Below are 14144 nucleotides of genomic sequence, written 5' to 3'. Positions count from 1 at the left end.
CACATGAAATGCCACTGTTACAAAGACATGATGAAGTGAGGGGGTAGTTAGCTAGTCAGATGATTTGGGGAGTTAAGTTTGAGGCAAAGTTGCAAGTGTAAATGCTCTGAAGCAGGGGTGGGCTTGGTGTATTTAAATGGAACTAACAGAGCAAGAGAAGAATGTTAGGAAATGGGAAGAAAAGGATGAGGGGAGTCACATTGATTAAGAGCAGTCCATAATAAGGCAGGGCAGTCCATAATAAAGTCATGGATTTTTTTTCCTTTTTTTTTCCCTGATACCAGAGATTGAACCCCCAGAGGCACTTAAACACTGAGCAACACCCACAGTCCTTTTTAAAATATTTTATTTAGAGATAGGGTCTCACTGAGTTGCTTAGGAAATCACTACATTTCTGAGGCTGGCTTTGAACTCAGGATCCTCCTGACAGCCTCCTGAGCTTCTGGGATTACAGATGAGTACGACCAGGCCTGGCTAAACTCATTGCCTTTTATTTGGAAATGGGAAGCTACAGGAAGTTTTTGAAGAGAGAGAGACAATCAGATTTATATTTAAAAATATCACTCTAGTTGCCATCAGGACAATAGATATTGGGGGAAAATGAGGGCAGAAGCAAGGACAGAAGAAGGCTATGGAAATCATTCAGGTAACTTATGATGTGGGTTTAGCCTGTATATTGGCTTAGCAGATGCAGAGGAGTGGTCAGATTCTGGGCCTGTTTCAAATGCTTATTTGGAAAGAAGGAAGTCAGAAAAATAAATAAATAAAATGCTGTATAATTTATATCAAATTCTAGAAAATGCAAAACAATCTATAATGACAGGAGATGTTTGGAGACAGCCATAAAAGGAGAGGGGAGGGATTACAAAGAAGGATGAAAGACTCTTTTGATTTTGGTGATAGTCTCATGGGTATATTCATGTCAAAACTTATCAAATTGTACACCTTAAACATTTGCAATTTATTGTAGGTCAACTATATCTCAATAAAATTATAAAAATAAAGACATAATATTGTCTAATGGACTGGAGTTGGAATGTGAGAGAAAAGAGATCAAAGATGGTTTGTAAGTTTTGGGCTTTGAGCACCTGGATAATGGGAATTAAATTGTCATTCTTATTTCTGAGATACGGAAGACTGAAAGGAGCAGATTTTGAGAGAAAATGAGTTCAGTTTTCAACATGTTGTTAGAGATGCCTACTAGATACATTTTATAACATAATAAATACATGGTAGAAAAGAAATGAAGAATGACTCAGTTCCTCTCTATGATCCACTGGTTCTCCAGAAAGCACAGAAGTACACTGGACCAACGGGGACTTCTCATGGCCCCTGTAGACAAATGTTTGTGCACACCTTTTTTCCATTGTTTTCTTTATTTAACATTATGAACATGGTGGGCTACATTCTTTTCTCTAAGTTTTAAAGATTCAGTTAATTTGGGGAAACAACTGATGGGTTCATTGTTGCAGGTTGATGAATAACTTTAGCAGAGACTATAGTAACAAGCCCTTGGTCACAGACAAATGAGAATGGCTCCACCAAGGATGGGAGCATTGCAGACACTCTTCCTTGGGCTGGCTAGCTTGTGCCTTTCCCCCTCTTCACTGTACATATCAGTAATTCAGCTATATTATGATTTAAATCAGATTTTGCTCCTTTTGTCAGAAAGTACAACATTTGCTTGTTAGTTGATGGGTTGTGATGAAATGGAGTCTACTCCTTGGGTTTGAAACTTAGCTCCATTACTCACTGGATGTGTGACTGCCTCAATTTACTCTAAAATAAGGATTGGAATAGGACCTACTACTACTATAAGGTACTATTGTTATGAAGATTAAATGAATTGATATGTATAAAACCTTCAGAATAACAACTGGAGATAAAGAAAGTGTTCAAGAAATGTTAGCTAATAGCTTTCTTCTCTGACACTCTGTTTTGACAGTTGGTTCCCACTAAGTTGTGGACTTTTTCGGACCAGGACCAGATATCTTGTCTTTTGATTTTCATCCACTCCCACACCATGCTAGGGCTTTGTCCAGCATCTGGCAAGAATGGTAGCACAAAATGAAAGTTAAAAATATGCTGTTGAATTAAATGATTTCTTCCCTTATGGATAAAGATAAGAATCTCAAGATCTTAGCCCGAAGACTACTGTCCATCTCTCTGCCCTCACTTGTCCCCGCCTTAAAAAAAGCAGGCCATAGTCTCCAGTTTACACCCTCACTCACAGTTCCATTCACTTTCCCACTTTCCCCTTTCCTAATCAGAGGGATCTTGGGGTGGGGCTTCAAGGAACCTCTAGGAGTTTGAAGGGGAGGGAGCTTGGAACCATAGACTAGCTCTCACAAGTCATGGGTGGGATTTGGTATTTCAGAAAAGGAGGTACCAGACCTGGAATGGGGGATGGGAGTGATGGTGAAGTGGAGTAGGCTAGTTCAGGATGGACCAGAAATGAGACGTTGAGGAAAGCCAGAAAGGACCAGTTGGCGGAGTGGCGGGGGATGGGTGGGTGACAAATGGAATCACGCAGAGGGTGGCTTCTGAGGGCACAGAAGCAAAGGCAGGTGATTGGACGAGAAAGAGAGTCCTAGTTGCCACGGCAGCGACTAGAGGAGAAGGTCTTCAGTTGAGGAGAAGGTCTCCACTAGAGAAGGACGGGGAGCTCTGGCTCCGTGCGTTCCCCAGTAGAGCCAGTGCATCGACCCCCATATATCCCTTCTGACGTGTCAACCGGGAAAGGCTGAGGCCTTCCTGGGCACCGCCCCTCCGCGCCTTGCTACCCACCCGCCCCCTGAGCCCCGACGCCCGCAGCAGCCTACTCCACAGCGTCACCGGCTCCCCAATGTGACCACAACATGGCTGCAGCACGGGGGCTGCTCTTCTGGCTGTTCGTGCTCTGTCCGACCTGGCGAGTGCTGGGCCAACTGGACCCGAGCACCGGCCAGCGCTTCTGGAAGCACAAATTCTGTGCAGACGACGAATGCAGCAGTGAGTGCGCAGGCGGGCGGGCGGCCTGGGGTCTCCGAGGTGGCTCTTCGGGGCTGCATGGGGCTCCGATCCCCCCCAGTCCCCAGCCCCGCGGGCTGGGCTAGGGGGTCGCAGGACGATGGGTGGGGCACAGGAGTGACAAGAGCCTCGGGACCCTGAGTGTGTCCTCTCCGGCTCTGCCGGCACCCTGGCCAGCCCGCTCGGGTTGCGGGGGCTTCGACTCCCACTTGTTGCCAGCGTTTTATTTTTCTCTACTGACTGAGGCAGGGTTGGGAAACAGGATTCCCCAGGGACAGCTCTCAGTTTATTGCCTTCCAGGATTCGCCTAGGATCTCAGTGAGTGACGGGGTTGCGCGCCACGCGCCTGGGGCTCCCCACACTGTAGCAGAGCGCTTTTCTGCCCCCGCCACAGGGACCTGGGCCGGTGCAGTATCAGGGCAGATGCTCTCCAGGGCTCGGTGGCCCTAATCCCAGAGGCAGGTTGATGGTGGGGCTCCTTGGGAAAGGCTCACTGGCCCCTTTGTCCTTTTGCTGCACTGGGGATTGGGCTGGTTTTGCCTTTTATCAGGGACTAGAGTTTAGGCTTGGGAAGAGCACTGAGTCCAGGCACGCATTGTGTTCCGAGGTCTCGGCCCCGCCTCTGCTTCAAACCTGTCATTTCTGTGCATAGAAGCCTCCCTTCATATTTGAGGTAGGGTAGCAGGTGGGCCAGTAATCTTTTGCTTTTGAAAGAGGCCAAGGATCTGCACTGGCCACCTGGGAACTGCAGCCTCTTCTGTGCGCAGGAAGCGGACAGAATTGCTTCCCAGTCCTGGATTGGAGGTGGGCGGTGGGGAGGATGTAGCCATTCAGATTCAGATGAAGAGGTTTGTTGCAATAACAATAATAAATACTCCAAGATTTTTATAAGCCAATTCAGTTTTAGACTCAGTCGCTAGTGTTGTTGGAACCTCTTTCCTCTATATATTTACTGGCCCAGAATGCTTCTTATGGCCTCCCGCTTGGTTTCTAGTAACCTTGTAACTTGATGACCGTGTTGTCCATAAATTGTAAGCAGTACATATTTTAAAATATTCATGCTAAAAAGGCCAAGAGGTTTACCATTGAGCTCTTTATGCCTAAATTGGTGTTACCAAAAACAAATTTTATAATTTGAATTGTTTGTTCCACTCCAATAAAGAAAAAAGATGTCTCCAATATATGTTAAGCAGTTCCTAGAGGTAACCCTAAAGCTGGAGTAAATAAACACTCAGAAAAGCAAAGCAGCTGCCATGATATTTCCTTTCAGTTTTGGGTGAACAAAATCAGGCTTCCAGCATGGTAGAATGTTTGCTATTCTTGGCTATCAAGCGCTATCCTACGTGGGCTACCTGGACAATCTCATCACTGATGCTTCCTCGGTACTAAGACATGGTGTTGGTAAGGTTCAGTGGGGTAACATAACTTGAGAAATGGCCTGTGTCCAAACAGATGTGACCAAACACAACAGGTGGGTCTGTGTTGTGTTGTAGGAAGTAGTGAGGTGTGTATGTCAGGTTTCCTTGTGTGCCTTCCAAATAAGTGCTCCAAAAAAAAATAACTAAATAGGTGCTCCATAGTATGCATTATGTTGTCACCTAATATATTACTGATTTGTAAATCCTCTATGACCTAAGGGGGAACAAGAGAAACATTGCCATTTCCACTTGTGATGAGAATTCCCCACCTTAAAGTGTCTCTCACCTTCAAGTTGGCCTCTTAATTATATATGAATTAGGATGCTGACAGTTTTGAAAATAGTCCTATTTTAGCTTCAAAATAACAAGTTACCCTCTCCAAATCTGTGTTTGTTCCTCAGACATATATTTTTGTAAAACACACATTCTTGTGTATTTTACTGCTAATTGGCCTTTAGAAAAAGTGTTATTTCCATTTCTTCTTTGTGCTTTTTACATACATCTATTGTCCATTTCATCTTAAATCAGAAACTGTGTATTTGGTCAACCAAAAGAAAAATGTTGCTTCTACCAGTTTCTAGGTCAATTGTGATTCTAGTCCTGCATTTTAAGCATGAAGGTATTGCCTGACCTTTTCTCATGGTTAAACTTGTTCCTTGTCAGATAGGATACCCACTTTTGATTTTGTTTATTAAAAAAAATACGAATGAGGATGTTTTGAAACAATCTTAATGTTGGATATAGTCAACAATATTTGCTCAGAGAAAATACATTTCCTGGTAATTTACCCAGATCCTGAACACAGAGACAGCAACTCTGCTGCAAATGAAATTGACAGTGTTTATGGCTGCATGGTAGCACTTGCAGCCACTTAAAGGTAATGTCTTTTAGCGGTTAGTTCAAGTTAATTAACCCCTTGGGGGTTCCTGGATATTCTTCCCTCTTCCCTCCCTATTACCTCTGCATGAAGCCATACTTAAGCCTGTCCGTGTCTACACTTGGATTTACATATTTGCAAAATGAAGCTTTTTATGATTATGAATCAGAAAAAAATTGAGGCCTGCAAGAACCAAGAGTTTCACTGAAACCAGCCATGATTGGTGGTAGCCACATTGCTTTTTATTTCTCAGCACAGAGAAAAATAGAGAAGCTTCCTTTTCCCTTGTCTAATTGCAGGGAATATTGTATTTTATAGCAATAAAATCTCGAAGAATTTTAGATACTTTGAGCAGGTGAATTAAAAGTGATTCCAGAGAGTACTGGAAAAACTTGATTTTTGTTCATAGTGGGATTCATATTTCCTGATGGGTCAATGTGGATTGTGAAAAATCAAATTCTAATGTTTGTTTTTCTTTTTTCAATGTTCATATACAGTGTTAATGTACCGAGGTGAAGCTCTTGAAGATTTCAGAGGCCCAGATTGTCGTTTTGTGAATTTTAAAAAAGGTGACCCTGTGTATGTCTACTATAACCTGGCAGAGGTATCACCAGAACTTTGGGCCAGAAGTGTAAGTAAAAGTTTGACAGGTGTTATATTCTTACTTTTGATGGGTTTTTCAGCAGTGTAGATTTAAATGACTGATTTCTTGGGGTCTTTGTAGAGTTAACCTAACCTCTCTGCCAGGCCCTGTGCTCCTAACATGCCTTAGGCCTGGCACAGCATAGAAAGTCAGTAGACTTTGTGAAACAGAACTGAACTGGTTGTGGTTGCTACCCCTCACATCAAGTTCCAGAAGGCTCTACACATCATAAAGGTTGTCATGGTGAAAACCTGACAATTCTTAGCTTTGTTGCTTCAAAAAGGAAGGATTCAAGGACATTAGAGTTAATCCTGTAAATTAAGTCTGAGATAGTAACTCAGGCATGCATATTTAAAGTTGATTTTTTGTGTATTTTACCTAATCATTTGTGCTGTTTTTACTCTAAAAAAGCAGAATATTATGTTCATTATGTGCTTTTTTTTTTCTTTTTTGCAACTTCTGGGTCATCCATTTCCTGCTTTTCCTATAATCTATGCCTGAAGGTTCCCCCAGGGGTTCTACTTCTTGCCAGTTGTATGGATCTTCTGATGAAAGACATGACATTGTTTATATCATGCTTTGATATTTTAAATGGGGAGATTCACTAGGAGTGACCTCATTGAGAGACTTATGAGTATTGTCCTTTTCATTTAAATGTGATATGTGGATTGTTTACTTAAAATAGTAGCAAGGGTCTTTGATGACTGTAGGAATGTTCCAGTTTAGAGACATTCCGGGTTGCATCCCTGAAAGTTCTCACCCTAAATAAAATACCACACAGCAGAAAATAAGAGTAATCCCTATGGGAAAACTAGTTTCATTTTGTTGCCATTTCTGATTCTTAGGGAATGATCTTGAAACTTGGTGCCTTTAGGTACAAACTTTATATTTAGACAGAGTCCCAGTTGCAGTACTCCATATAAAGAACCATCTATTGTTTCTTTCAAGTATACCAAATAGGATTCGTAATCTTTAAACTTGGAACTGTTTTTCCATGTACCTAAGTGGCATTTTTCATACAGTAGTCGTCTTTCTCCCCTTCTTTGAACTTTTGGATAAATGGGCTTGATTTACATTTTCTCCTGTCACATTGTAGCCTGTTAACTATGTTCATCCCTAGGACTCTTGCCATTCTGGGTGGCAGCACTCATCCTGTCTTCCTGAGGAGCCCTGCTTTCAGCACCTGACCAGAAAGGATCTTTGCCGACTGATGAGTGTTTGGGTGGCACTTTGTTTGCATTGCTCCTGTGGCATTCATTTGTATTCTTTGCCTTCAGTCAGGTTGTGTTTTATCTTAGCTCCCTATAAAGTGAAAAACTCCGTTAGGAAAGGACCCCTGTCTAATCCATCTTCCTTTTGAATATTTCCTTTCAGGGCAGTGGCACTTAAGTACATTTGTTCTGATAGTAGCTTATGCAGAATTTGTTCTCTTGTGGCAGTTCTTTGCTCCCCACCCACAAATCAAATCAGCAGCGCCTCGGCAGGGATGATGTATGGAAGCAAAATTAGGTATAAAAATTATTTCCAGTCATGAGCCTCCGTGATTCTGCATCTTTTTTTTTTTCATATCACAAGAAATGGGATACCACCCAGTGTGTAATTATGGAGCTTTATATAATCTATGGTCTCAATTGACACAGATTAAGAAGAGATAAATGTGTTTCCTTTCTCCATACATTTCTCCATACATTTTTTTTCCTTTTCCAAATTTAACCTTAATAGAATTTTCATCAGAAGGGAAAAGTGTATTTCCCCTCAGACTCGCCTCTCATGTCATGAATGTTATACTTAGGAAATTAAAAACTCTTTAGTTTTCAAAATGATTCTCCTTTTGAGTTTTTAGTTTTCATTCTGCAATGTTGTTGATTTTCTAGAGTCTCAGACTTTATCTGCCAGTGATGAAGCTTTTAATTGCTCCGTCTTGTCTTATCTAATCTTCATGGCAGTATTCTACCACTAATACTGGCTCTCAGATGGTTTCTAGATATAACAAGAACATTCATGAATGGGGATATTTTAGAGTTAGTGATAAGATGCCTTTTTTAATTTTCTTTTTTGGGCGTTTGATTTGCCTATCAGTTTCCTTTAATTATTGGCAAGAATCTTCTGTTCCTTTTAGTCAGTAGTTAGTAATAAGAGTGTATTTCTCAAGGGGAACTTTATATACCTTTTGTACACTTTATGTAACTTCATATAATTTAGCTGTTGGTGCTGAAAATAAATGGGGTTCTTTTCTGCAGAGGATTTATTTTGGGTGAAACTGAAGCTTGATATGTGGTTTAGTATGCATTATATTGAATATTATTTTCTCCCCAAGTACTTGTAAAAGTAGATTTGGAAAAAGCTGGGAAAGCATATACTATCAATACATTTGCTATAGTGGTAATACATTTTAGAGATTTTGTATTGTTTTTACTTATTAATTTTCATGACTGTTGTGTATTGGTTAAGAAAGACATAAATATTGGTTTATGAGCAATGCTACAAAATGTACAGGTAAATTCTTGCTAGAGGTTATTTGGAATTGCATTTATAACCAGCTTTGATTTATATAGTTTTAACCATATAATATACAATAATCTCCTATGCAGATCTTTTATTTACTTCAGAAGTCTTAACTTTATATGCTCTGTGTTGAGAATTAAGCTAAATGTAAAAAAGAAAACTTCAGTGGTTGGAAATGTTGTTTTAACAGTTCTGTACTTAATTTTTATTTGGAATAATAATCTCAGTGTAATTGTTATAGCAACTTTCTTTCTTGGTTATACCATATACCTATCAATTATATGTATATTTCCTGCCACTTCTGAGAATCTCTTATTTATATTCCTTGTACAGAATTTATTTTATATTTGTCTCCTTTGCACTATAGGTTGGCCATATTTTTCGATATTTTCTGAAAGATTTCATCAAGGTAGTTCGTGAATATACTAAAGAAGAGCTACAAATTTCAACAGTTGTAAGTTATGGATTTCTTTTTTGTTCTCAATTGTAAACTGGCTTATAAATCCACCCATTATATTCAGTTAACTGCTTCTGAAAGTTTTATAATGTGTTTATAACATTTGTGTATCAGATTTTCATTTGAAATCAGACTACCTATAAAAAAAAGTTTGAAAGGCATTCAAGGGTGATTATATTATAATCTGAGAGTTTTCTAATATATTGAAACAGATATTCTTATAGAAGGCTGTTTACTCAACTATAGGGCTTTTCTCTTCTGTTTTATATGTGAAAAATAAATAATGTAATATATTTGTATTTGGCTATTAAATTTAAGAGGTAAATAATTTCATTTTACAGGCAAAAGGAGGTATTCCAACTTGAAAAGTACTCATTGGATAGTTATTAGACATTTTAAGTATATTTAGGTTAAATTAATAAACTCTAACTTTTATACTAGGCTAGAAATACGTACTTACAAAGGTTTTCTTATTCTTAGTCATATATGGGATCGTAGTCATGTTATAGATTTGGAAAAGGGGACCTGAGCGTTTCAGGTGATGTTCAGTCTCAGATCTTTTAAGGCCCCAACTGCTTCCTTTATATAGCATTCCTGTATTGTGCTCTGACTTAAATTGATTTTGTGACTGAAAGGATTTCGTGTTCTAGAATTCTCACTTCAGCTGATTATTTTCTAGAGTTTTAAATTGTGTAGTAATTGATGCCCACCAACATTGAAACATCTTTGGGCAGCTCTTTGTAGTGGCTGTAGAATATGCAAGCTGCTAGGCTAGGATAGTTCTTAGATTAGATGGGGTGAATGGATAAAGTCATCCTGTTTGTTTTTGCTGTTCCTAAAATTTCTTCATAATCTCAGGGGCCATAAAATCACTTCTGTTGCTTGTTGGACTTCATTGTTGGTAAAGAGAGTTAGTTCTTGGGATTTAAGCTGTGACAGCAGTTCACTGATTACAGAGAACTCATTTGTTTTGAACTCTGCCTTTTCATTATGTTTCCCATTACATGCATCCCTCATGGCTTAGAAATGCATGTGATGGGGAGAGGAAATCACTCATCCCTACTACATTGAACTGCCTCCCCCACCCCCAGAACCCCCACAGAATATTATGAAGATTTAATTAGGAGATGGAAATTAAAAAAAAAAATTCCATTCATACTATGGCTCCTTTTATATGTCAATTTGCTTACTAGTGGCAAGAAGGAAGACTAAGTAAATATATAGATAGTCCTGAGAGAGGTCTTAGTGACTGTGAAACCCTGATGAAGAGGAAGGTGTATAACTTGTTGAATCTTGTTTTCAGTTTGTTCTTGTGGTAATAATAATGTGAGGAGCCTCCTTAATATCATTCTTTATTCCATCAAATGTACTTGTATCTCAGTAAGATACTTTAAAACTGATTCATCTTTCTCAATGCTGCAGGATCTTCCAGCTTCTCCTGAGCAAATGATTAAGAATTAAATTCCTGAAACATAGGTGTAGATTTTAGAGCTGGAGGATCCTACAAGTGATACCTTGCCTTTCCCTACTTATGCTCAGAGCAAATTGAGAGAGACCCAAGAGTCAGGCTGTTGGAGACCAAATTGTCACCATTTTTACTCATTATGCTTTTTAAAGAATATGACCCATGTTAAAAAAAGAAAGAAAGAAAGAATAGACTTTCTAACACTGTAGTCTAGAAAAAGACAGATTTACTCAGCCATAGAAGGAGTTAGCCAATGGGGGTTGGAGGAGGGTAATCTGGTTGACCCCAAAGATTCTTTAGAACCAATCCTGAATTTGGGAGCATGGATGAGTTTGCTTTTGTGACACTTTGTTATTGACACACTAATGTTTTCCTTTTCCTTACAGGAGACAGATTTTGTCTGTTTTGATGTTGGAAGACATGATTTTGATAATTATAGTGTAGAAGAACTTCTAGCATTTTTGGAATTGTATGATTCTGGAAATGAAGATTCTGAGAAAGCTATAGAAAAAGTGGAACAATTTCCTGAAGTCTCCCAGGATGTTGAACCTGAACCTAAACCAGTAGTAGCAAACTCAGAGCAAATTGAAAGTGCATTCTCAGAAAACACTATGGATCTTGAGGAACAATTTCTGGCTCAGAAGAACCATCCTCATGCAGATAGTCAAACAGATAATGCTCAAGGTGAACAAACTTCGTTTGAACCCTTTGAAGAAATACTACAAGATGAATTGAAAGTGCCAGAAAGTGAAAACAACAAAACCAGCAACAGTTCTCAGGTCTCAAACGAACAGAAGACTAATGCTTATACACTTTTGAAAAAAGAAATGACATTAGACTTGAAAACCAAATTTGGCTCTACTGCTGATGCACTTGTGTCTGATGATGAGACGACCAGACTGGTGACTTCATTAGACGAAGATTTTGATGATGAGGAATTGGATGCTGATTGTTATGCATATGATAAGGAAGAAGAGGAGAATGAGGAAAGCTTTGGGGAGCTCCCATTACTAACCTTTATAAGTGAAGAAGGCATGAAATTCCCAGTGGAGTTTGGAGTGGAGAAATATTCAATAGGTGAAGAGCAAAATTCAAATGAAGAAGATAAGGTTGAGGTAACTCTGCCCCCAGGCATCAAGGATGATAAAAATATACTGACAACCTTGGAGGATACTTTATTTATTGGCACAGGTGGTGATGAGAAAACAGATATGATGGATTTGTGGAATTCTTATTCAGAAGAAGAAAAAGAAGATGAGGAAGCTTTAGTTCCAGACAGAAAACAGAAGAAACCACAAGCAGCAACAGATTATATTTATCCTGAAAGTGCAAAATATGGTCTTTTTGTGGAAACCTCTAAGACAGATAATGATGAAGAGCCAAAAGTGGACATCGAACTTCATATTAAAGGAAAAGAGACAAATGTTCAGGAGCCTAAGAAGCACCTGATGCAAGATGTTTCAGAATTAGAGGATGAGAAGATAGAAGGGATGATTGCATATACTTCTCCCCAAAGCAATAAGCTCAGCTCATTGCCAGCTGTTGAAAAGGGCAAGGACACATTAAAATCAGCCTTTGAAAACAACGAGAATGACCTAAAAGAAGCAGTTATCCATATCTCAAAAGAAGTGAATGAAGAACTCTCTTCACCTGGAGAGAAGATTTTGGAAGATAGCTTAGAGAATAAATCTCTACATAAAGCTGTAGGGAGTCTGATGACCCAAGAACAGAGTAAACCACCAGAATCCTTGGGTATTGCAACATTCCTGGGAGATAATCAAAATGATGCATCCAAAGATGGAATGGAGGAGCCAGGTTCAGTAAATACACCAACCCTGCACATAGACTCAGTGGAGCATCAACCTCAGGAAATTAAAGAGGGACTAGTTCTGAAAACTGAAAATCAATCTGGATTCTCCTCTCCAGATGGAATTGGTTTGTTAAGAGAACCAGAAGAAGAGGTCCCCAGTCCCGGAAAAAATCTTTCTTGGCAACAAGAAAGAGATGTGATTGTTACAGTTAGTCATGTAAATGAGAAGATAGGGCTTTCCAAGGACGAGGGTAAAGAGCAGTCCTTGGCTGAAGAATTGATTCAGCATAAGGCAACACAGGGGACACAGGAAATTAAAAAAACAGAGCAAACTGACGAGGTAGAAGTACCGGGTCTCCATACCAAAAGGCCAGCAGCAGTAGAGGAGGATTATTATCCCCCTGAAGAGCTACTGGAGGATGAAAATGCTGAAAGTGCAAAACAGTCAAAAGAAAAACATTCTGAGATTCAGAATGTTAACCAGCACGTTCTTGAGAAAGCAATTTTAGAGACTATCAATCCTGATCTAGAAACCAAAGAAAACAAACAAGAAACGAGTATAATTTGGGAGATTTTTAAGAAAAGTGAAACCACAGCCAAAAGGGTAGACATGATGGACAAGGAACGAGGTGATATGGAAATGGGAAAGGAGGAAAGTCCTCTGGCAGATGAGGAAGCCCAGGGACTCTTTGACGGAAGTGATGAGGAAAACACTCAGACTTCAGGGATAAGTGAAGTATTTCACGATAAAGATTCTGACGATCTTGAAAAAGACAACCCTAAGGAACATCTGAACACTTCAGGGTCTACAGAAAAGGCTACTGGAAAAGAAATCTCAAAAGAGGACCTTGAGGACATAGGGCATATCACAGACGCAGAAAGCCAGGGTCCTGCTTCTGCAGACCTTGAAGATGATATACTTCCACAGAGTCCACATATAGCCCTAAAGCCAGAGCTTAGCGATCAGGAGGAAGACTTGCCCATAATCCGCAGCTTCTTTACAGAACAAAAGTCCTTGCAACGCTTCCTGAAGTACTTTGATGGCCAAGAACTGGAAGCCATGTTGCAAATGTCATTAAAGCTGAAGTCGGCACAGCAGGAGAGCCTGCCCTATAATGTGGAAAAAGTTCTAGATAAGGTGTTCCGTGCCTCTGAGTCACACATTTTGAGCGTAGCAGAGCAAATGCTTGATAATCGTGTGAATGATATTAGAGACATAGGAATAAAGGAAAGTAACATATTTGAAGAGGCTGCCGTGCTGGATGATATCCAATACTTGATCTATTTTGTGAGGTACAAGCACTCCACAGTGGAGGAGACTGCTTCATTGATAACAGCGCCTCCTCTAGAGGAAATCTGGGCTAAAGCTGAAGGTAAATAACTGCCTGTGGCTTGAGCTGGAGAAAAGGAGTTGTTCCATCCAGGTGTTTTTGTGTATTATTGTAAAGTTCTGTTCAGTTTCCATGTGCCTAAAGGAGAAAGAAGGCTGACTCAGGAGCCCCATATGTTCCTTTATTCATTCTTTGGGGCTAGAGCATGAAAGGACATTGCTTATTCTTTTTTTCCTTTAGGACAGTTGGGATTGGTTAGCATGTTCAAAGAGAAATTTTATAAAAAGCTAAAGAGAAAGATATAAATGAGAAACTAATGCACAAAAGTAGACCTGTTAACAGTACAGATTTTATGTTAAAATTATAAAAGGGCTTTATTAAACAATTTCTTAATCATAAAATATCTGTACTAGATCATGTGGGTGTGGAGTGACTAGCATAACTTTTTTTTTTTAGAATTTAATCTCTTTTTATGTGGTGCTGAGGATCGAACCCAGTGCCTCACCTGCACTAGGCAAGTGCTCTGTCACTCAACCCTAGCCCTAGAATAACTTTTCATGGATAGCTTGCCTGAATTCCCCTCCCCAGCATTTATTTTTTGTGGATACCATGCTATTTCCAGTCTCTTG

At 39.7% G+C, this 14144-nt stretch overlaps 1 protein-coding gene across 1 annotated transcript in view; it reads left to right on the top strand.

The window, feature by feature from the left end:
• Positions 1–2858: 2858 nt before the first annotated feature.
• The window catches only part of LOC143388938 (transport and Golgi organization protein 1 homolog), a 38938-nt gene continuing 27652 nt past the window's right edge, over positions 2859–14144 (top strand). Inside the window, exons 1-4 of the mRNA XM_077107994.1 lie at positions 2859–2991; positions 5802–5935; positions 8820–8906; positions 10761–13557. Of these exons, the coding sequence (XP_076964109.1) occupies positions 2859–2991; positions 5802–5935; positions 8820–8906; positions 10761–13557 (3151 nt within the window). The remainder of the gene's footprint in view (positions 2992–5801; positions 5936–8819; positions 8907–10760; positions 13558–14144) is intronic.

Source organism: Callospermophilus lateralis, unplaced genomic scaffold (genome assembly GCF_048772815.1).
Source record: "Callospermophilus lateralis isolate mCalLat2 unplaced genomic scaffold, mCalLat2.hap1 Scaffold_105, whole genome shotgun sequence".
NCBI classification, from domain to species: domain Eukaryota; kingdom Metazoa; phylum Chordata; class Mammalia; order Rodentia; family Sciuridae; genus Callospermophilus; species Callospermophilus lateralis.
Note: the sequence above shows the minus strand (reverse complement) of the source record. Positions and strands in the feature narration are given on the sequence as shown.